This window comes from Pelophylax lessonae (genome assembly GCF_965119305.1).
Source record: "Pelophylax lessonae genome assembly, chromosome: 3".
Classification (NCBI taxonomy): Eukaryota; Metazoa; Chordata; class Amphibia; order Anura; family Ranidae; genus Pelophylax; species Pelophylax lessonae.
In genome coordinates, this window is record NC_138770.1 from 95,027,977 (window position 1) to 95,050,881 (window position 22,905).

At 46.3% G+C, this 22,905-nt stretch overlaps 1 protein-coding gene across 1 annotated transcript in view; it reads right to left on the minus strand.

The window, feature by feature from the left end:
- The window catches only part of TRAM2 (translocation associated membrane protein 2), a 111,142-nt gene extending 88,479 nt beyond the window's left edge, over nucleotides 1-22,663 (minus strand). Inside the window, exon 1 of the mRNA XM_082252217.1 lies at nucleotides 22,533-22,663. Coding sequence (XP_082108343.1) covers nucleotides 22,533-22,649 — 117 coding nt within the window. The 5' untranslated portion in view covers nucleotides 22,650-22,663. The remainder of the gene's footprint in view (nucleotides 1-22,532) is intronic.
- Between the last annotated feature and the right edge of the window lie 242 nt (nucleotides 22,664-22,905).

Sequence of the window (22,905 nt, forward strand, 5' to 3'; positions counted from 1 at the left end):
ATGTTTCCCTGCAGACAGGCTGGGAGAGAGCTGGGTCATGTGACCAGCAGCAGAGGAATAGAAGCTCCTCCTGCTTATGTTTCCCTGCAGACAGGCTGGGAGAGAGCTGGGTCATGTGACCAGCAGCAGAGGACTGGAAGCTCCTCCTGCTTATGTTTCCCTGCAGACAGGCTGGGAGAGAGCTGGGTCATGTGACCAGCAGCAGAGGACTAGAAGCTCCTCCTGCTTATGTTTCCCTGCAGACAGGCTGGGAGAGAGCTGGGTCATGTGACAGCTGGAAAAAGGGGATTAAAATAATTACAGCGCCATCATCCACATACAGAAATAGAAGGGACAATGTAAATGAAACAGTGCATGTTTAGTATCACTTCAACTTTTTCTGTACGGTGCATTCCATCTTTTTATAATTTTCTGACCTTTTATAATGGATGTTCCTCAGAGAAATAAAACTTAAAAAAAGAGGACCTTCACCCTCGAAATGAACTTCCTCTGGTCTGCTTCCTCTTTCCACACCCTTACACAATTGCATTTTTTTTTTTTTAATTAGGAAAAATAAATACGTGTTTAATTTCTTTACAACCTCCTTTACATGGGCAGCCAGAGGGCAGTAAAAAATAGGCGGTTGAGTTGTAGTTTTGCCAACTGCCCAGGTTAACATGCCCCGTGGCAGTGTTCGTACACGTTGCCATGGTAACACTGCAACCAAATTAATACAACCGGACGTGTTTGGCAGACAGTCCAGCCACCAAACATGGCCCATTCAAGTGAATAGGGCTAGACTGCAACTGAGAGCCAAACTATATTCCCTGGTTGCAAAAACATGCTTTCAGGAAGCCGAGGTATCAGTGGCTGCTCTACCGCTCTTCGAAAAGCAATCCACTGAAAATCGCTTTTAAGAGGGTATGGCTTGTGTAACAAAGCCCCAATCCTGCAAATTTAGGATTTGCCACTTAGGCGAGCGCCACAGAGTTAGCCACCCGCTGCGTCCCATGAGACAGTGATTCAGTGAGGTGCAATTTTGTAGTATATGGGACCTGGCACAGACCCATGGCATGTCTGTCTCCCCAAACATGAGTTTCAAGATGGTGGTGCCAAAGTGCAAAGCGTACAAAGACTATGCTTTTTTCTCAATATTATCACACAGGGATAATTAATAAAGGGTTTAAAATTTACCTAGGTAGGGTGAAGTTCCTGTTTAGTGCTGGATCACACTAGTGCGATTTCTGATGCGACTTGAGTCGCACAGAAATTGCATTATTTTTAACCACTTTAAGACCGGAAGATTTTCCTGCTTAATGACCAGGCCCTATTTTGTGATTCGGCACTGCGTTACTTTAACAGACAATTGCGCGGTCATGCGACGCTGTACCCAAAATAAAATTGAGGTCCTTTTTTTCCCTCAAAATAGAGCTTTCTTTTGGTATTATTTGAACACCTGTGTGATTTTGATTTTTTGCGCTATAAACAAAAAAGCGACAATTTTGAAAAAAAAAAAAAAAAACAATATTTTTCACATTCTGCTATAAAACATTCCCAAAAAAAAAAAAAAAAAAAACACATGTAAAAAAATCAAAATTTAACATTTTAGGCCAATCTGTTTTCTGCTACATATTTTTGGTAAAAAAAAAAAAAAAAAATCCCAATGAGCGTATTTTAATTGGTATGCGCAAAAGTTATTGCGTCTACTAACTACGGGAAAGATTTATGTCATTTTTATTGTTTTTTTTTACTAGTAATGGCGGCGATCTGCGATCTGCAATTTTTTGCGGGACTGCGATGGACAGATCGGACCCCTAACTGACATTTTTGACACTTTTGGGGGTACCGGTGACATTACTACAGTAATCAGTGCTATAAATATGCACTGTTACTGTAATAATGCCATTGGCAGGGAAGGGGTTAATACTATTGGTGATCAAGGGGTTAAATGTGAGCCTAGGGGAGTGATTCTAACTGTGGGGGGGGGGGGTTGGGCTTGTGAGATGATCACAGAGAAATGCAATCCTATATAGCAGGATCACATGACCTCTGTGATCATTGCAGGGAGAAGGACGGGCGGCTGTGTTCTCTCTCAGCAGGGAGAGATTGAGGGTGGCAATTGGAGCCGCCTGGCACACACACTGGCTCCCCGGCTGACGAGCGGGGGCGAGAGCGCACCGCAGCCAGCGCGCTTTTGCCCCCCTAGCCTACTGAGAGCGAGCGACGTAGAGGTACGTCGCTTTGCCTAGGAGCGGCTGCCTGCCGCAGTAAATCTGCGGCGGGCAGTGAAGTGGTTAATGGTGCCCATTCACATCAATACAATTCTGATTCACATTAATACGACTCTGTGCAGTGCGATTTTGGAAAAGGTTCCAGGGTTACTTTTAGTGCAATTTGGTGTCACAGAATATGCTAACCACATACAAAGTTGCACTACATAATCGCACTGAAAAGCGTATCGCAGTAGTGTGAACCGAGCCTTAAAGCAGACCGCTCCCACCCCTCTCATAAATGAAGGATATTTTTAAAAACATCCCCGCTCTCGTATTCTCGTCGAGGTGAGAAAGATGTATGCAGTACCTGCCGCGTTGTGGGATAACCAGGTCACGCATCCCTGGACATTCTACTGCACATGCGCCACTCACGTCATTGGGCATCTGACTGGCTCTTCCAGATGAAGCGCTGTGGGAACATGCATGTCATCATGGGGCTGTCTGCCAGAACCTGGAAAAGACAGTTGGCCTCCTGATGATGTCACAGAAGATGGTGGCAGAAGACCCAGTGTGCTACAGGAGTTCCCCACAGAACACTGGGCATGCGCAAATGTTTTTCTGGACAACCCAGATACGGCTGGGAGGTTTTTTTTATGAAACAGTTCACAAATTTTTTTCATTAAAGTGGAACTCTAGTCAGAAAATTAAGTCCTGCTAGATCACTTCAGGCCGGCCACTTTTGCAGGTATAGCGAATGAACAAGTGTCTATACTGTATAAAATCCAGTAATACACTGTTTCACCCTGCTCTGCACATGCTCAGTTGCTCTCCATTTATAAGCACTGCTGAGTTTGTAGAGGCTGATCGGCTGACAGCCTTAAAAAGGAATTAAACCCTCCTATCCTTTACAGCCAGTGAAGCTGCTTCTGTTTGATCTGCAACTGCCATGGTGCTGCATATGTGATCAGTTATGACACCAGCAATTTGATGCTGTGACAGTTTTGTTAAAGTGGAACCTTAGTCAGAAAATTAAAGAGGAGGGGGAAAAAAAAAATGTAAAAGTCAGCAGCTACAAATACTGTAGCACCTGACTTTTAATATAAGGACACTTACCTGTCCAAGGCACCCGCAATGTCAGCACCCCAAGCCGATCTGACCATTGGCTCCGGGTGCAGGCACCAACATCTTCACTAAGGGGAACAGGAAGTGAAGCAATGCGGCTTCAAATCCTGTCTTCCTACTGCGCATGCGCGAGTCGCGCTGCGCTTTCTGAATAGTCCCACTGTCTTCTGGGATCTGTGGGTGTGGGGGGTGGAGGAGCTGGAAATTACATAGATCGCTGCACAATAAATTGCGGGGATCTTACCCGAAAGAGGAAGCAGGTACCTGGATATTGACAGGTATCCATCTCCCCCCCCCCCCCCAAAAGGTGCCAAATGTGGCAGCGGTGGGGGGGAGCAAACAAGTGAAGCTTCCCCTTTTGGGTGGGGCTCCGCTTTAAGTCCTGCTATATCACTTCAGGCTGGCCCCCTTTGCAGGTATAGCTATGTAAAACATTAACAAGTGTCTATATTGTTTCACATCAAGTAATACACGGTCTCACCCTGCTCTGCACATTCTTAGTTGCTCTCCATTTTTAGGCACTGCTGAATTTGTAGAGGCTGCTGCTGACAGCTGTAATGCAGAATTAAAGCCTCCTATCCTTTACAGCAAATTAAGCTGCTTCTGTTTGATCTGGAAAGACCATGGTGCTGCACGTGTGATCAGTTATAACAGCAGACATTTGATGGTTTGACAGTTAGCAAAGCAATGTGACAGCACTGTAATGGGGCTTTGAGCTTCAGCAAAATGGCAGCCTCTGGCAAGAAGAATGTTGGAGGCAATTTACAGCACACACTGATTTTGGTAGCATAATTTTTACTTTGGATTGTATGTTCCTTGCTAAAGAACATTCTTTTTTATCAAGTTGTTAAGAGTAACGTTCCGCTTTAACCACTTAAGCCCCAGCCCTATTTCGGACACTTTTTGTTTACAAGTTAAAATCAGTATTTTTTCCTAGAAAACTACTTAGAACCCCCAAACATTATATATATTTTTTAGCAAAGACTCTGGAGAATAAAATGTTGGTCATTGCAATATTTTTTGTCACGCGGTATTTGCGCAGCGTACTTTAACCACTTGCCGACCGCCGCACGACTATCTACGTCGGCGGTCAGCCCCTCACAGGCAAACTAACGTAGGGCTACGTTGCTTGCTTGTGAGGGTCTAGGGAGCGAGCGCGCGCCCCCGGAGGCGCGCTCCCGCGTGGTCACGGACCCCCCCGCGCGTGTGACCAGCGGACCCGATGTCCGCCGGCCACTCGGCGATCGGCGGGGGAGAGGGAGAATGTCAGGCAGCTTGTGTAAACAAGCTGCCTGTCATTCTCCTCGCTGCAAAGACACTGATCACATGGATCTACTATGTAGATCCGTTGATCAGTGTCCTTACAGCTGAAGCCACAGCCAATCACAGTAGAAAGCACGCCCCTAGGGACACACACAGCCCCTCCCTCCCAAATAAAGCTAACCCCTTCACTACCAGTGTATTTTTACAGTAACAGTGCATATATATAGCACTGATACTGTAGAAATGTCACTGGTAACCCCAAAAGTGTCAAAAATGTCAGTCAAGGGTCCGATCTGTCCGCCGCAATGTCGCAGTACCGCAAAAAAAAAAAAAATCGCAGATCGCCGCCATTACGCGTTAAAAAAAAAAAAACAACAAAAATGACAAAAATCTTTCCCTTTGTTAGTAAACGCGATAACTTTTGCGCAAACCAATCAAAATATGCTTTTTGCGATTTTTTTTACCAGACATAGGTAGCATAAAACAAATTGGCCGAAAATGTTAAAAAATTTTGATTTTTACATTTTTTTGGGGGGGAATTTCATATAAAAAAATGTGAAAAATATTGTTATTTTTGCAAAATTGACGCTCTTTTTTTGTTTATAGCACGTGATAAAAAAATCGCACAGGTGATCAAATACCACCAAAAGAAAGCTCTGTTTGTGGGAAAAAAAGGACGCCAAATTCGTTTAGGTACAGCGTCGCACGACCGCGCAATTGTCCGTTAAAGTCACGCAGTGCCGAATCGCAAAATACCCCCTGGTCGGAATGGGGGTAAAATCTTCCGGGGCTTAAGTGGTTAAAACGCCATTTTTTTGTTAAAATTTTGAAAAATCACATTTCACTGCATTTAAAAAATACTAAACAGTAAAGTTAGCCCATTTTTTTTGTATATTGTGAAAGATGATGTCACGCCGAGTAAATAGATACCCAACATGTTACGGTTTAAAATTGCGCACACCCGTAGGATGGCGACAAACTACGGTCAATAGAGATCTCAATAGGCGACGCTTTAAATTTTTTTTAACGGTTACCAGTTTAGAGTTAGAGTGTAGCTCTTTTTTAAATTATTGCTCACGCTCTGGCGATCGCGGCGATACCTCACTTCATTCGCGGCTCGACTTCCGTTTACGTTTTTTTTTTTTCGTGCGCAAGCTAACGGTGACGGGGGCAGCTAAAATTATTTTTTTTTTCCTATTTATTTATTTTTTTTAAAAAAAAAGAAAAAAAAATCTGATCACTTTTATTGCTGTCACAAGCAATGTAAACATCCCTTGTGACACCAATATGTAGTGACAGGTACACTTTATGGAGGGATCGAGGGTCTAAAAGACCCCAGACCCCTCCACTACACTTCCATGTATGCAAAATGCTGAAAACGGCATTTTTGCATACAGCCGTTTTTTAAATCTGCCGCCTTTTGCAGCAGAGTAACCCAGAAGTGACGTCATGGACGCCGCCTCCGGGTTACGTCATCGGAGTCCCGATCGAAGCCATTTCCGGCTTTGATCGGGACTCCATCCAGCTGGCGGACGCACCGGCTGGGTGCTCAGGTCTCCCGGTGGGATGGGAGTCCCGAGCAAAGTCGCGGAAGGCGGCAGGAGGGGGGGGGGGGGACACCCGGGTAACGATCGAGCGGCTCCCGAGCCACATCGGTTGTTACTGGCGGAAAGCCGACCATCGGCTGTAAGCCACGGTACCGGGATGGTGCCTCTAGCTAGAGGCATCATCCCGGTATAACACTGCAAAGTCTGCCGACATAGATCTACGTCACTTTGCGGTAAGTGGTTAAGGAAACAAGCAAAAGTGACAGTTAGCACTCCCGGTATTACAGGAATGTAACGGTTTTTAGAAATTGTTAAATCGAATGGTTTAGTTCCGCTTTATGATTTACTGCTGCTCAGGGGCTCTGGGCTTCAGCAAAATGGCAGCCTCCAGCAAGAAGAAAGAGGGGCAATACTGTAAGCAATTTACAGCACACACTCATTTTGGTAGCGTAATTATTCATGTGGAATGTAGGTTCCTTGCTAAAGAACATTATTTTTATCAAGTTGTTATCTGTAAGGTTCTGCTTTAGGAGTATTATGCACGGTCCCTTATTTTAGGGGCTGCACTTGAAAGCCCCTATAATAGGAATGCGCACAGGGTGTGTCAGGGCAACCCCTAATTGCCCCGGGTCTTGCAGATTCCCATTTAGACTATGGATATTTCACCAAGGGTCCTTTCACACGGCCGCTCCGTGTGTCCGCAAATCATCCTATTTTTTGCGGATGGTTTGCGGACATAATGTAAGTGAATGGCACTGCGGATGTCAGCGGAATACCATCCGCTGACATCCGATTTTCCTCCTTTCAGTTCTGTTCCGTTTTTTCGAATGGAACAGAACCATATTTTTTCTTCTGTGTAAAAAACGGAAAGGAAGGAAAATCGGATGTCAGCGGTGTCATCCGCTGACATCCGCAGTGCCATAGACTTACATTATGTCCGCATATCATCCGCAAAAGGATGGGATGATATGCGGGCACACGGAGCGGATGACAGAAAGGTCATCCGCTCCGTAGAAAAAAAAAAAAAAAAGTCCCGCAGCGGACCTTTCACACGGAGCGGCCGTGTGAAAGAAGCCTAAGCCCCGGTTCACACTGGGGAGACCTGTGAGGTGACCTGGTCGCCTCACAGGTCGCCGCAGGTCGCCTCCCATAGGGAAGCTACGGACCCGTTCTAATAGGAGCGACACAAGTCGCTCCGACCTAGAAAAAGGGTCCGGAGCTTCTTTGGGGCGACCAGGAGGCGACCGCCATAGACTTCAATGTTATGAAGTCTGTGGCGGCCGCTCCGAGGTCGCGGCGCGCTGCTCGCACCGCGATCTCGGAGGTCGCCCCTGAAAGTAGCGTCGCGCCAGTGTGAACCGGCGCTAAAGCTCCTAAAAATAAAAAAAAAAGTAAAAAAAATAAAAATACCGACACCGTCCACTGCCCTACGGACATCGTCAGTAATTATATATATATATATATATATATATACATACACACACACACACACACACACACACACACACACACACACACGTGTTTGAGCTTTGGGGTGCACACCCTAATGCAATTGACTGCGCACACCTATGCCCACTTATATATTGCAAAAGGTGTTTATTTGTGGTTTGAGGGCCCCCTAGACCACTCCGGTGACCGCACCGTGACTCCCACACCTCGGCCTACATGCTTGTTTATCAAAACTGACCTCCAGATAATCTCTGCTTCCAGTGAATTGTGAGGTTACATTCTGTCCATGAGGACAAGACAAGTTCACAAAAGTGCTGCGAGTGAGTCAGGAAAGAACTATTACCCGCAATTTCCAACTCAGCTACAGGAAACAAAAACGTCTACACTAAAGCCCCGTACACACGCACCTATTGTCGGCTGAACGATCGGCCGTCTTTTGTCCTGTGTTGTTGTGTTGGTTGAAATGTGCTCTAGACTGCACACAAATTTTGTCGGCCAACAACAACCAACTGCAGAAGTGATGTCATGTTCTGGTTTACTTTCCGTGTGTTTTTTCTTCTCTGAGCATGCCCAGTCTTGCTCATCTGGCTTTTGTCGGCCGAAATCTGTACTGACTGACGAACAATCGGCCGTTCTGGTGTTGGCCAACAAAAATTTTATAGCATGCAGACCAGATTTTGTTTGGCCGAAAAGTCGCAGTCGGTTGTCGGAAGCATCATACTAACAAGCCGACAATCGGCCGATCGGACGTTGGCCGAATATTTACAGCCGACAATCGGTATGTGTGTACGGGCCTTTAGAGCCCATTCACACTAGCGCGACTTGTGAGGAGACTCGTGTGCCCTCAAGTCGCCCCAAGTCGCTTGACATAACAAAAGCAATGTTAATCAATTAGTGCCGTCTTAATTGGCACTACTGAAGTCGCTCCGACTTCAGAAAAGGGTCCTGTACTACTTTGAGGCGACTTGTGATCCGACTTGTCCCATATACTTCAATGGGAGTCGCCTCCTTATCTTAATTGAAGCGACTTGTTATCAGACTTTCCAGGAAGAAGAAAGAGATTAGCCAGGCATTCCCCACATTGCAGCCATGCCTATATGGTATATATATATATATATATATATATATATATATATATATATATATATATATTCCATTATCTCTGCTTGGTCTGTGTGAGTGGCACTGGTGGACACAGATAAGTGGCACTGGTGGACACTGATTCGTGGCACTGATTCGTGGCACTGGTGGACACTGATACGTGGCACTGGTGGGCAGTGGCACTGGTGGACACTGATACGTGGCACTGGTGGGCAGTGGCACTGGTGGACACTGATACGTGGCACTGGTGGGCAATGAGGAAATGAGTAAAAAAAAAAAAACAGAAAAGGGGAATTAGGTCACAACACATAATATTCTGATTGGCCAAATACAAAGTCGTCTGTCATATAAGTCGCGCAAAATAATTCACAAGTCGCGCTGAAGTCGCGGTAAAAAGTCGCTCCGACATGGGGCGACTTATGGTCGCGGCAGTGTGAACCGGCTCTAATTCTCACCATAACACTGCTCCATCCAGGCCTAGCTATTTACCTGAAGGCATCCTTCCTGCTGACAGAATAAAGGGTTAGTTAGCTCACCTTTACAAATACACTGCCTAAGTGTCTATGCAGGTAAGGGGCATCCAGAGATAAAGTTAAATAATGCCCTTGCTATATGTGTAGGCCATTTACATACAGTACCTCCTGAAGCCTGACTGGAAAGCTCCCAGGACGTTGCTAAGTGAGGCCTCCTTCTCCTCAGATGTAGTAGCTCTGAGCTCAGCATTCGAGAAATGACTAGGCCTCACTTAGCAACATCCTGGGAGTATTCCAGTCAGGCTTTAGGAGGTACGTAAATGGCCTACACCTATAGCAAGGGCATTCTCCAACTTCAGTCAGAGCTGCATGGCTTGTTTTTTGTCCACAGATGTCCCTGCATAAGCAGTTGTCTGGTAAAAGGCGAACTAACCATCTGAAGGTTAAGTTCAACTTTTCAATAAAAATAATAAATGCACATTTTTTTGCAGGGAAAAAAAAAAATGTGCATTATTATAATTATTAATATAGAATTTACAGTATCTCGCAAAAGTGAGTACACCCCTCAAGTTTTTGTAAATATTTTATTATATCTTTTCATGTGACAACACTGAAGAAATGACACTTTGCTACAATGTAAAGTAGTGAGTGTACAGCTTGTATAACAGTGTAAATTTGCTGTCCCCTCAAAATAACTCAACACACAGCCATTAATGTCTAAACCGCTGGCAACAAAAGTGAGTGCACCCCTAAGTGACAATGTCCAAATTGGGCCTGAATAGCAATTTTTCCTCCCCGATGTCATGTGACTTGTTAGTGTTACAAGGTCTCAGGTGTGAATGGGGAGCAGGTGTGTTAAATTTGGTGTTATCGCTCTCACTCTCTCATACTGTTCACTGGAAGTTCAACATGGCACCTCATGGCAAAGAACTCTGAGGATCTGAAAAAAATTGTTGCTCTACATAAAGTGTTGCTCTACATAAAGATGGCCTAGGCTATACGAAGATTGAGCTGCAGCACGGTGGCTAAGACCATACAGCGGTTAAACAGGACAGGTTCTACTCAGAACAGGCCTCACCATGGTCGCCCAAATAAGTTGAGTGCACGTGCTCAGCATCATATCCAGAGGTTGTCTTTGGGAAATAGATGTATGGGTGCTGCCAGCATTGATACAGAGGTTGAAGCCTGTCAGTGCTCAGACCATACGCCGCGCACTGCATCAAATTGGTCTGCATGGCTGTCGTCCCAGAAGGAAGCCTCTTCTAAAGATGATGCACAAGAAAGCCCGAAGTTTGCTGAAGACAAGCAGACTAAGTACATAGATTACTGGAACCATGTGCGGTGATCTGATTAGATCAAGATAAACTTTTTTGGTGCAGATGGTGTCAAGCGTGTGTGGCGGCAACCTGGTGAGGAGTACAAAGACAAGTGTGTATTGCCTACAGTCAAGCATGGTGGAGTGCTGCCGGCACTGGGGAGCTACAGTTCATTGAGGGAACCATGAATGTTAACATGTACTGTGACATACTGAAGCAGAGCATGATCCCCTCCCTTCAGAGACTAGGCAGCAGGGCAGTATTCCAACATGATAACGACCCCAAACACATCTCCAAGATGACCATTGCCTTGCTAAAGAAGCTGAGAGTAAGAATGTCTTCAGACCTAAACCCTATTGAGCATTTGTGGGGCATCCTCAAAAGGAAGGTGGAGGAGCGCAAGGTCTCTAACATCCACCAGCTCTGTGATGTCATCATGGAGGAGTGAAAGAGGACTCCAGTGGCAACCTGTAAAGCTCTGGTGAACTCCATGCCCAAGAGGGTTAAGGTGGTGCTGTTAAATAATGGGGGCCCTCCAGAATATTGACATTTTGGGCCCAATTTGGACACGTTAACTTAGGGGTGTACTCACGTTTGTTGCCAGCGGTTTAGACATTATTGGCTGTGTGTTGAGTTATTTTGAGGGGACAGCAAATTTACACTGTTATACAAGCTGTACACTCACTACTTTACATTGTAGCAAAATGTCATTTCTTCAGTGTTGTCACATGAAAAGATATAATAAAATATTTACAAAAACTTGAGGTGTGTGTGTGTGTGTGTGTGTGTGTGTGTGTGTGTGTGTGTGTGTGTGTGTGTGTGTGTGTGTGTGTGTGTGTGTGTGTGTGTGTGTGTGTGTGTGTGTGTGTGTGTGTGTGTGTGTGTGTGTGTGTGTGTGTGTGTGTGTGTGTGTGTGTGTGTGTGTGTTATACAAGTAGCGTCAGGTATAAAAAAAAAAAAAAGGAGAGGAGCCTCTAAAGCAGGGGTGGGGAACCTTTTTTCTGCCAAGGGTCATTTGGGCATTTATAAAATCATTTGGGGCCGTACAAAATCAACTTAAGAATTGTCAGAATGGAGCCGAAACTATACAGGAAGCATCGGCTCTGTTCTGACAGATCAGCTGAGAGACAGACTCAGCTGCACGGGGGGCCGGACCAAATGACTTTGAGGGCCACATACAGCCCCCGGGCCGTAGGTTCCCCACCCCTGCTCTAAAGTGTAGCAATATGGTTACATTTAATGAAGGTTCAATATTTAGCAACATGGTTGATGATTAAAACAGGCACATCTAAGTATGCAGGCATGCGGTGTAAAGCTGTCCACATAGACCATCCTCTACACAGCCATCTTCATCATCCCTTCCCCGCTGCAATCCACGAGTGATTCAAAGCATCACTTTCAGATCACTCTACTGCAGGCTATTCTTCCCGGTCACGATTGCAGACTGACAGTGGCGAGAGCCAGTGGTTCAGAAGATACCCCGGATGCCTGCATACTTAGGTGTGCCTATTTTAATCATCAACCATGTGAGTTGCTAAATGTTGAACCTTCATTAAATGTAACCATATTGCTACACTTAGAGGCGCCTCTCTTCTCTTTTAAATTTTGTAGCTCTGCTAGATTTTGCTTCTAATCCCCTTGGGAAGGCTGCATATTGTGGATGGACATTTTATCACATTTATCACATTGCTATAATCTTTGTATATAGACTATAAACTGAAGGACTTGTGGAACGAATCATCTGAGTTTCCATTATTTCTTATGGGGAAATTCGCTTTGATATAAGAGTGCTTTGGATTACAAGCATGTTTTCAGAATGAATTATGCTCGCAATCCAAGGTTTTACTGTATATATATATATATATATATATATATATATATATATATATATATATATATATATATATATATATATATATATATATATATTTTTTTTTTTTTTTTTTTTATTAAACCGTCCATTTAGGTTTTCGGTCAAGTGCACCCTAAATTTTCAGTTTTGGGGCACAATTACTGAAAAGGGGTCCCTAGTCAACACCTGACATATGTCACATGAATACTGACATTGGTTCAAGCTGGACCAATAGAACAAAGCAAAAACATCCATACCTAAACTTCAGCTTTAAATATATATCAAGTACAACGTCACTACAGTAAGGAACTATTCATAGTCCGCTACACCCAAACAGTGTGATGCCTCTAACTTGCTGGGAATGACCCCCAAAATCCTAAACCGGACATCAGTCTCATTGGCCATTGTGAGAAGACAATTATTTTTACAAACAAGGTGTAATAATGGTTCCTTAAACCGTCACCTCTGTGGCATCGTTTCCCCCGGCCGTTGATCCAGTAGTATGCTCTTCCGAAACTTAACATGACAATACCTCCTGCTCCATGAATGCCGCCTCTGTGTGCCGAGACGAGAAGACAGCAGACACAAAGAAGCAGAAGCTGACTCATGAACTTCACTGGAAATCAAGAAATTCCAACCTGCACAAAGCTTGTGTGTCTGCAGCCGGGCAATCACTCCAGTGCCATCTAATGATGTCTGACCTGAGGCGGAGGTTATACAGCTCAGATGCACTAAATGCCTAGCTCTTGATAGAAATGGTCACCTTGCACATGCGAGGTAAAGGCACATTGTATTTGCAAAAAGCATACCCTCTACCCCCCAACCATCCACTCACCTTGCCCCTTTTCCCCCATAAATACCAGTCAAAGGAGCCATGATGTCACTCCATCAGTCATACCACAGTGCTTGGACCCAGTGACTGCCTGCAAGGCCGGAGTACTGTCACAGGGTAGGAGGCTTCTTTAAAAGGCCAGAGGATGCAGATATAAACCTCAATTGACTGTGTATTCCCACACTAGGGCACATATTGGTCATCCCACTGCCTTCATGCAAAGTATTCTTGTCCTGACCAGAGGGTTTAGAACAGCTATGGTCAGAGTGAAGGTTTCGGGAGGCCAGAACATGGGTCTCAAGTAGGTGATCACTGCTAAAAAAATTGTATTATTGTCAAGGGGAAGAGATAGCTAGGCAATACAATACACCTAAGCACCTATAGACCAGAGTCTTTTCTGTCTAAGGCAGGGGTCTCCAAGCTTTCTAAGCAAAGGGCCAGTTTCAGGTTTTGGGCGGGCCAGACTGTGGTCAGTGGAAGAAAGCAATGCCCCATCATTAGTTTTATTGGGAGGAATAGTGCCCCTTGTTGGTATTGGTGGGAGGAATAGTGTCCCGTCAATGGTTTTAATGGGAGGAATAGTGCCCCTTGTTGGTATCGGTGGGAGGAATAGTGTCCCGTCAATGGTTTTAATGGGAGGAATAGTGCCCCTTGTTGGTATCGGTGGGAGGAATAGTGTCCCATCACTGATTTTAATGGGAGGAATAGTGCCCCTTGTTGGTATCAGTGGGGGGAAAATAGTGCCCCATTGGTGCCGTCATTAAGAGGAATAGTGTGCCATCATGGGTGTCAGTTGGAGTAGCGCCCCAAGGGCTGGATAGAGGCAAGCAAAGGGCCAGTTTCAGGTTTTGGGCGGGCCAGACTGTGGTCAGTGGAAGAAAGCAATGCCCCATCATTAGTTTTATTGGGAGGAATAGTGCCCCTTGTTGGTATTGGTGGGAGGAATAGTGTCCCATCAATGGTTTTAATGGGAGGAATAGTGCCCCTTGTTGGTATCGGTGGGAGGAATAGTGTCCAGTCAATGGTTTTAATGGGAGGAATAGTGCCCCTTGTTGGTATCGGTGGGAGGAATAGTGTCCCGTCAATGGTTTTAATTGGAGGAATAGTGCCCCTTGTTGGTATCGGTGGGAGGAATAGTGTCCCGTCAATGGTTTTAATGGGAGGAATAGTGCCCCTTGTTGGTATCGGTGGGAGGAATAGTGTCCCATCACTGATTTTAATGGGAGGAATAGTGCCCCTTGTTGGTATCAGTGGGGGGAAAATAGTGCCCCATTGGTGCCGTCAGTAAGAGGAATAGTGTGCCATCATGGGTGTCAGTTGGAGTAGCGCCCCAAGGGCTGGATAGAGGCAAGCAATGGGCCACATCCAGCCCCCGGGTCGCAGTTTTGAGACCACTGGTCTAAAAGGTAGCAAAGGCCTATTTGCACTACAGCTACGCGGGAATGTACGCTAACCTCAACGCATCATGCAAAGTACAGCAGCACTAAGTTACACACCGCTGTATGCATTGTGGTAGAAAAAAAAGTGCAAGTCCAGTTTTCAGTGTGTTGCTGAGCAATGACAGCTCATTCAAATCAGCACCGTATTGAATACAATAGTCTTTTCAGTTTCCAACGATGTGAAATGTCCACAATGCTCTTGGTATCCACATACTGTGCAATCTTCTGCCAAGACTCAGCTCAAATGACAAAGCTTGGGAACTGCATTTTTTTTCCATCCCCCCAGAACCATAGCAAACAAAGTGTGATCTAATTTGCTTCCCAGGGACAAAAAAATCCTTCCAAGCACTAATAGAAATAATGTTCAGAGCTCCCAATACGATCACTTCCGGAATGGTTTGTTTTTTAAAAAGAGAACAATACCCTACTACTGGAAGATTCCCACCACAACAGCCTGCTCCTAATTAAAATCTTGGACCCTATCCCAACCTTGATGACATTTATTTTGCATTGTGTATTATACAATTGCCATGTTTTAGGCTTTTTTTTTTTTTTACCATAAAATACTGTTTTTACCCTTTTCTTCTCAGTACTATTGATCTCCAATCTTTCAGTCACTTTCTGGTTGTTTACCTCCCCGAGGACTAGTATTTATGTCCATTCAGTTTTGATATCTACACAGCTCTGCCACAGAACACAGTCAGAGCAGAAGATCTGATTTATCTCTGCCGCAGTTAGAGAATACTTACTGGTCTTGCCCCTCCCCCAACCTATGAAGAAATGACAGACCGATACGCTTTTTCTTCTGTTGCTTGGTAAATGTTGCGATGGTTCTCAAGATGTGCACAAAAGAAAAGATAAATCAGTTCTTATGGCCCGAATACACGATAAGAAAATCGGCCGAAAATTTCCGTTCAGCGAGCGATCGGCCGATATTCTACTCGTTAATCCCCAGCCATCAATGAGCGATATCGATATTGTGAACGAAAAATACCGTTTGAAAAAACCAAAAAATTCTGTCGTCTCGTTTGCGAATGAACGATATTCTATACGTTGGTGTTGAGGTCGTTCATTTGAAATCTGTATAACCTCATCACTCATGCCCGGAAATATTTTTTGATTCGACTGTTTCGATGGTCGGCGGGCAACGGTCGACCAACAAATCAGTTGGCAACGTTTTCGACCAACAAATACTTTTTCAAAAGTCGGTGGTCAAATGATCGGGCGATATTCTAATAGTGTATTCAGGCCATTAGTGTCAGGAGAATATTAGTGAGATAACCTATTTGAAGGCCCCTCTTACACTATCCCTCACCATGACCCCAACCTGACCCTAACCTTCACTGTAGCCTCAGCCCAACTTTATCCCTCCCTATAACCCCAAAGCCAACCCGGACGCCATCCTTCCCCATGATTCCAATGCCAGCCTTGACACTTCGCCTTCCTCTGTAACCCTAACACTATCCTTCCCCTGTAACCAACCCTGACACTATCCCCCCCATAACCTAAACTCTCCCTCCCCATTCATTAAACCCCTCCATAACTCCAACCCAGACAGAAACCCTCCCTGTATCCCTCCCTCTAACTCTAACCCTTTGCATAACCTCAACAACTACCTGATAACTATCCCTCTCCATAACCTAAATCCTGCCACTATACCCCCTGCAACCCCAACCTTATCCCTTAATACCAACCCGATGCTATCTCTCCCTACAACTCCAACACTATCTCTCTCACTGAGCCCTTAACTCTGACACTATTCCTCCCTGCTATCCCAACACTATCCCCCCTATAACCCCAACCCTGAAGTTATCCCTCTCCCTGAACCCTAAACTCAGACACCATCACTCCCTGTTACCCCACCACTGACACTACCCATCCCAGAAACCCTTATACCAATCCTCCTCAGAAGACTGGCAAAGCTAAAAGTGACCATCATAAACAGTAGTAAAGTGCAGAACTTTTTTCGGATCCCCATGGGCTTCCTTGGAGTCTTGTGCCCCGGTTGTGCCACTATCATAATCTGCCCCTGCCAACCTGCAAGCTCCACACCACCCCTCTTCATAAAACCAACACCTATCCTTCCTGAAAACCCCTAATTGCATAACTAACTCTGCCGTGCCAAGATGCCCAAGCATCAGGGTGTACTGATTCACAGAGAAATAGATGTAGCCCAAGGAGTCCAACATGGTCACATCCTTTTTGCAAACGCAATTACACCTGACCTGCTGTAAATTGTATGGATGTTTGATGGCATGCAAAGATAAGAATGAATTCGCTTCAGATTTAAAAGGAACTGAAAAGCCCAAAGTCCACGTCATACTGAGCCTGCGGCCCCTCCATGAAAGACTGGACAAAACTTCTTGCTTGCCTCTGAGTCCTAGATACTCTGCATGCCTACAATGACATTATGTTTGGCATACCTTGCCGATGTCTACTGTGCTAGGGGACTAATCCGGGATTGCATAGGGACACAACGCCCTGCTAGATTACAGCATATGAAGGGCCCAGGGAGCCCATTACACGGAATGTAGGCCCACTGAAGATGAAGAGATGGACCACTTTTTATGGGCAGGCTTTGCTGGTGTCTGCTGTACTAGGGTCTATGCTGGGGTTGCATCAGAAAACAATTCTCTGTCTGATAGAAGGCAGCAGACACAATGCCCAGGTTGCCCCTCACTTGGAGCCTAAAGCCCCGTACACACGCGTCGAAAATCGGCAGGGAATTTTTGTCCGACGACCGATCTGCCGATTTTCAGCTTGTTAGTATGATGCATCCGACAACCGACTCCGACTTTTCGGCCGAAAAAAATCTGGTGTGCAGGCTATAAAATTTTTGTCCTCCGTCAAAACACGTCTGATTTTCGTGCAGTCAGTACAGATTTCGACAGGGAAAAATCTAATGAGCAAGACTGGGCATGCTCAGAGAAGAAAGAACACAAAGAAAGCAAACCAACACATGACATCACTTCTGAAGTAGAATTTTGTTGGGCGAGAAAATTCGTGTGCAGTCTAGAGCACATTCCAACCAACAAAACACAACTCTGGACAAAAGACGGACGATCGGTCGGCCGATAATCGTTGCGTGTGTACTAGGCTTTATAGTCCCTCTGGAAATCTACACCCACATGCCTACAATGACATTTTGATTGACAGATCTTGCTGGTGTCTGCTGTGCTAGGGTCTATGTTAAGGAAAGGCCCAGCGTTCCCATCACACAGAGAGTTGTAACCCCTCTGAAGGTGAAGAGATGGTCTACTTGCTGGCCTCTGGTCTACCCTGTCCTAGAGACTTCACATGCCTGCAATGCCATTTTTATTGGCAGACCCTGCCGATGTCTGCTGTGCTAGGGTATATACTGGGGTTGCATTGCGACAATACCCTGCCTATCACACCGAGCCTTGTAGACCCTCTTGAGATAAACCATTTGCTTGCCTCTGATCTTCCCTATCCTGGAAACTCTGCATGTCTACAATAGCATATAGTTTTAGCAAACACTGCCAGTGTCCACTGTGCTGTAGACTTAAGCCCCGTACACACGAGTCGAAATTCGGCCGGGAATTTTCGTCCGACGACCGATCTGCCGATTTTCGGCTTGTTAGTATGATGCTTCCAACAACCGACTCCCACTTTTCGGCCTAAAATATCCTGGTGTGCAGGCTATAAAATTTTTGTCCTCCGTCAAAACACGTCCGATTTTCGTGCAGTCAGTACAGATTTCGACAGGGAAAAATCTTATGAGCAAGACTAGGCATGCTCAGTGATGAAAGAACACATACAAAGCAATCCAACACATGACGTCACTTCTGAAGTAGAATTCTGTCGTGCGGGAAAATTCATGTGCAGTCTAGAGCACATTCCAACCAACAGACACCACTCTGGACAAAAGACGGACGATCGGTCGGCGGAAATTCGTTGCGTGTGTACGAGGCTTTAATCTGGGATGCATAGGGATACAATCCACTGTCCAGTAGAAATCAGTAAACAAAAGACCTAAGGTGCCCTTCATTTGGAGCCTTGTAGACCCTCTGGAGACGGACCCCCTGATTGTCTCTGATCCCGCATGCCTACAATGACAATTTGACTGACAGACCTTGCCAGCATCTACTATACTACAGTCTAATATGGGGTTGCATAGGGTCACAAACCCTATCTAAGAGAAGCAAGCAGATGAAAAGGCCAGTGGTGCCAACCCTGGAGACATGGGCACTTGCGTGCCTCAGATCCTGCATACCTAATATGACAGTTTGATTGGTAGAAAAACGACGGTCTCTGCTGTGTTAGGGTCTATGCTGGGGAGGGGGGTTGCAGAGGGAAACAATCTCCTGTCTGATGGAAGGCAGCAGAGGAGATGTCCTGAGTGCCGTGATGCCCCTCTGGAAATGAAAAGTAAGACCACTTGCTTGCCTTAGATACTGGAGCCCTTACATGTAAATTATGACATGTTGATTGGCAGACCTTGCCGGCGTCTGCTGTACAACGGTCTATGCAGAGTTGCAAAGGGAAAAAAAACCCTGTCTAACAGAAGGCAGTAGACACAAGGGTCAGGGGGTCCCCTCACTTGCAACCTTGTAGAACCTCTGGGGATGGACCCCCTGTATTCCTCAGATCCTGTATACCTACAATGACAGCAGAACGTGCCAGTCTCTGCTGGGCTTGCATAGGACACAATCTCCTGTCTGATAGAAGGCAGCAGAGGAAAAGTCCAGAGTGCCACGTAGCCCCTCTGGAGATGAAGAGACAGACCACTTGCTTGCTTCTGATCCCGAAGTCCACAATGACATATTTATTGGCAGACCTTTGCTGTACTAGGGTCTATGCTGGGAGGGAGGGGGGGGGGGTTGCATTGGGATACAATCTCCTGTCTGACAGAAGAGAGCAGAGGAAAAATCTAGAGTGCCCCTCTGAAGACAAAAGACAGACCACTTGTTAACCTTAGATCCTAGAGCCTCTACAAGGCCAGACCATGCCGGTCTCTGCTGTACAATGATCTATGCTGGAGTTGCACAGGGACACAATCTCCTATCTGATAGAAGGCAGCAGACACAGGAGCCAGGGGGCCCCTCACTTGGAGCCTTCTAGACCCTCTGGAGATGGACCCCGTGATTTCCTTAGATCCTAGAGTCTACAAGGACATACTGATTGTCAGGCCCCACCAGATTCTCCTGTGCCAGAGTCTAGTCTGGGGTTACATAGGGACACAATCTCCTGTGTGATAGTAGGCAGCAGACACAAGTACCGAGGAGGGGGGCCTCACTTGCAGCCTTGTCAACTCTCTGGAGATAGACTCCATGCTTGCCTCGGAACCTGCATACCTAAAGTGACATTTTTGATTGTCAGACTTGGCCAGAATCGCCTGTATTATGCTGGAGGGTTGCATAGGGACACAATCTCGTGTCTGATAGAAGGCAGCAGACACAAGGGCTGGAGGTGGGCCCCCTGCAGGTCTACAATGACATTTTGATTGTCAGACTTTGCTGGGGTTGGAAGGACTAGGGTCTATGCTGGGGAGTTGCATTAGGGAAGGATCTCCTGTCTGATAGAAGGCAGCAGAGAAAAAGCCCAGAGTACCATGTAGCCCATCTAGAGAAGAAGGGATGAACCACTTCCTTGCCTCTGATTCTGGAGTCAACAATGAATGACATATTGATTGGCAGACCTCTGCTGTACTAGGGCCTATGCCTTGGGGGTGTATAGGGAAACAATCTCCTGTCTGATCGAAGGCAGCAGAGGAAAAACCCAGAGTGCCATGTAGCCCTTCTAGAGAATAAGTGATGGACCACTTTCTTGCCTCTGATTCTGGAGTTTACAATGGCATATTGATTGGCAGACCTCTACTGTACTAGGGTAAATGCTGGGGGGGGGGGGGGTTGCGTAGGGAAACTATCTCCTGTCTGATCAAAGGCAGCAGAGAAAAAACCCAGAGTGCCAAGTAGCCCCTCTGGAGACGAAGGGATGGACCAATTCCTTGCCTCTGATTCTGGAGTCTACAATGACATATTGATTGGCAGACCTCTACTGTACTAGGGTAAATGCTGGGGGGGTTGCATAAGGAAACGATCTCCTGTCTGATCAAAGGCAGCAGAGGAAAAGCCCAGAGTGCCATGTAGTCCCTCTGGAGACGAAGGGACAGACTACTTCCTTGCCTTGGATTCTGGAGTCAACAATGGCATATTGATTGGCAGACCTCTACTGTACTAGGGTATATGCTGGGGGGTGGGTTGCATAAGGAAACAATTTCCTGTCTGATCGAAGGCAGCAGAGGAAAAGCCCAGAGGTCCGTGTAGCCTCTCTGGAGATGAAGGGACATACTTCTTCCTTGCCTTGGATTCTGGAGTCAACAATGGCATATTGATTGGCAGACCTCTACTGTACTAGGGTATATGCTGGGGGGTTGAGTAAGGAAACAATCTCCTTTCGGATAGAAGGAAGCAGAGAAAAAAAAAACACACAGGAGTGCCATGTAGCCCCTCTAGAGAATAAGTGATGGACCACTTTCTTTCCTCTGATTCTGGAGTCTACAATGGCATATTGATTGGCAGACCTCTACTGTACTAGGGTAAATGCTGGGGGGGTTGCATAAGGAAACGATCTCCTATCTGATCGAAGGCAGCAGAGGAAAAACCCAGAGTGCCATGTAGCCCCTCTGGAGACGAAGGGACAGGCTACTTCCTTGCCACTGATTCTGGAGTTTACAATGACATATTGATTGGCAGACCTCTACTGTACTAGGGTCTATGCTGGGGGGTTGCGTAGGGAAACGATCTCCTGTCTGATCAAAGGCAGCAGAGGAAAAGCCCAGAGTGCCATGTAGCCCCTCTGGAGAGACGAAGGGATGGACCAATTCCTTGCCTCTGATTCTGAAGTCTACAATGGCATATTGACTGGCAGACCCCGCCAGTGCCTCCTGTGCCAGAATCTAATCTTGGGTTGCATAGGGACACAATCTCCTGTCTGATAGAAGGCAGCAGACACACAAACTCCCCCACCAGCACCAACCAGCAGTCGGCCATCTGAAAGTTTCTCCTGACACACAAGGCACCCAACAGTCCCTGGCCTCAGACCGGACGGGGCCCGGGCTCCATGGGGGACATTTACTGCTCCAGTCTCAGGTCATTAAGCAAAACCACAAGCAGATGCTTCGTATTACCCCAGCGTTTTACGTGCAGTCGCCCGTCCCAGGGGCATTCCTCAGAAATGCTGATGTCGCACCGCCGCATTCTGCGATCTCATTGGCACCACATTTACAAAGAGTAAAACTTATGGAATTCTAAAAAGTCAAACCTTTAAATGCAAAAATAACATAAAAAATAAATACAGCTGATCCTGCACGGGTGTCTGCAACAAACGGGAACCCTGATTGGAGGACTGGATAGGGAAGAGGCCAATGAGGAGTGATTGGCTGGGATATATACAGATTTTGTATCAGATTGGATCTCATATGATGTATAAAAGATGACTTTGTGTCAGATTGGATCTCACAGATAACATTGTATCAGTAGTGATGGGTGGATACAGTGTGAGTGGCTTCAGGAGACTCTTCTAACAGGCAATGATCCTTTGCTGATCTGGCAGATCCAATCTGAGTGTGACCAACTTTACCTATCTCTGCTACAAAATTATATATTATATATATATGGGGGGGGGCAATAAGAGTTTCCGATAGAAGAGCCCAGGGGTGATATGCAGGGAGAAGCGATCATATCATAAAGCAATGAGGATCAGAGGCAGAAGAGCTGACACTCAGCCAAGCCAGTGCTGCCCCCTCCAGCAGGGGGCGCTGTGGAGCCTGGAATGCACAGAGGGGAGCGGGATGGACACATCAGCAATCTACACATACACGCCGCATTGTGCCGGAGGGGGGCGCCCCGTGCAGGAACAAACCCCCCCTCCGGAGACTGGGGAGGAGGTGCATGGAATTTCTGCGGGGGGAGGGAGACTCCTACCTCAAACATGAGCCCGATGAGGACGCAGATGATGAAGAAGAAGCCGATGTCCGCATGGTTGTGGATGACGAACTCCTGGCTGAAGATGGGGTAAGTTTTCCTCCTTCTGAAAGCCATCTCCGGAGAGCCGACCGCTCTACCGCTCCGCCGCTCTACCGCGCCTGGCCCCGCCCCTCTTTCCCGGGACACACACGCCTTCCCCGGGGTACACACGCCCACTTAACACGCTGCTGCCCGACCGCCCGCTCTGACAGCCAGCCAGACCCGCTGAGTGTCCACACACCGATCATCACTGACACCGATCATCATCATCACACCGATCATCACCGACACCGATCATCACTGACACCCATTACACCGATCATCACTGACA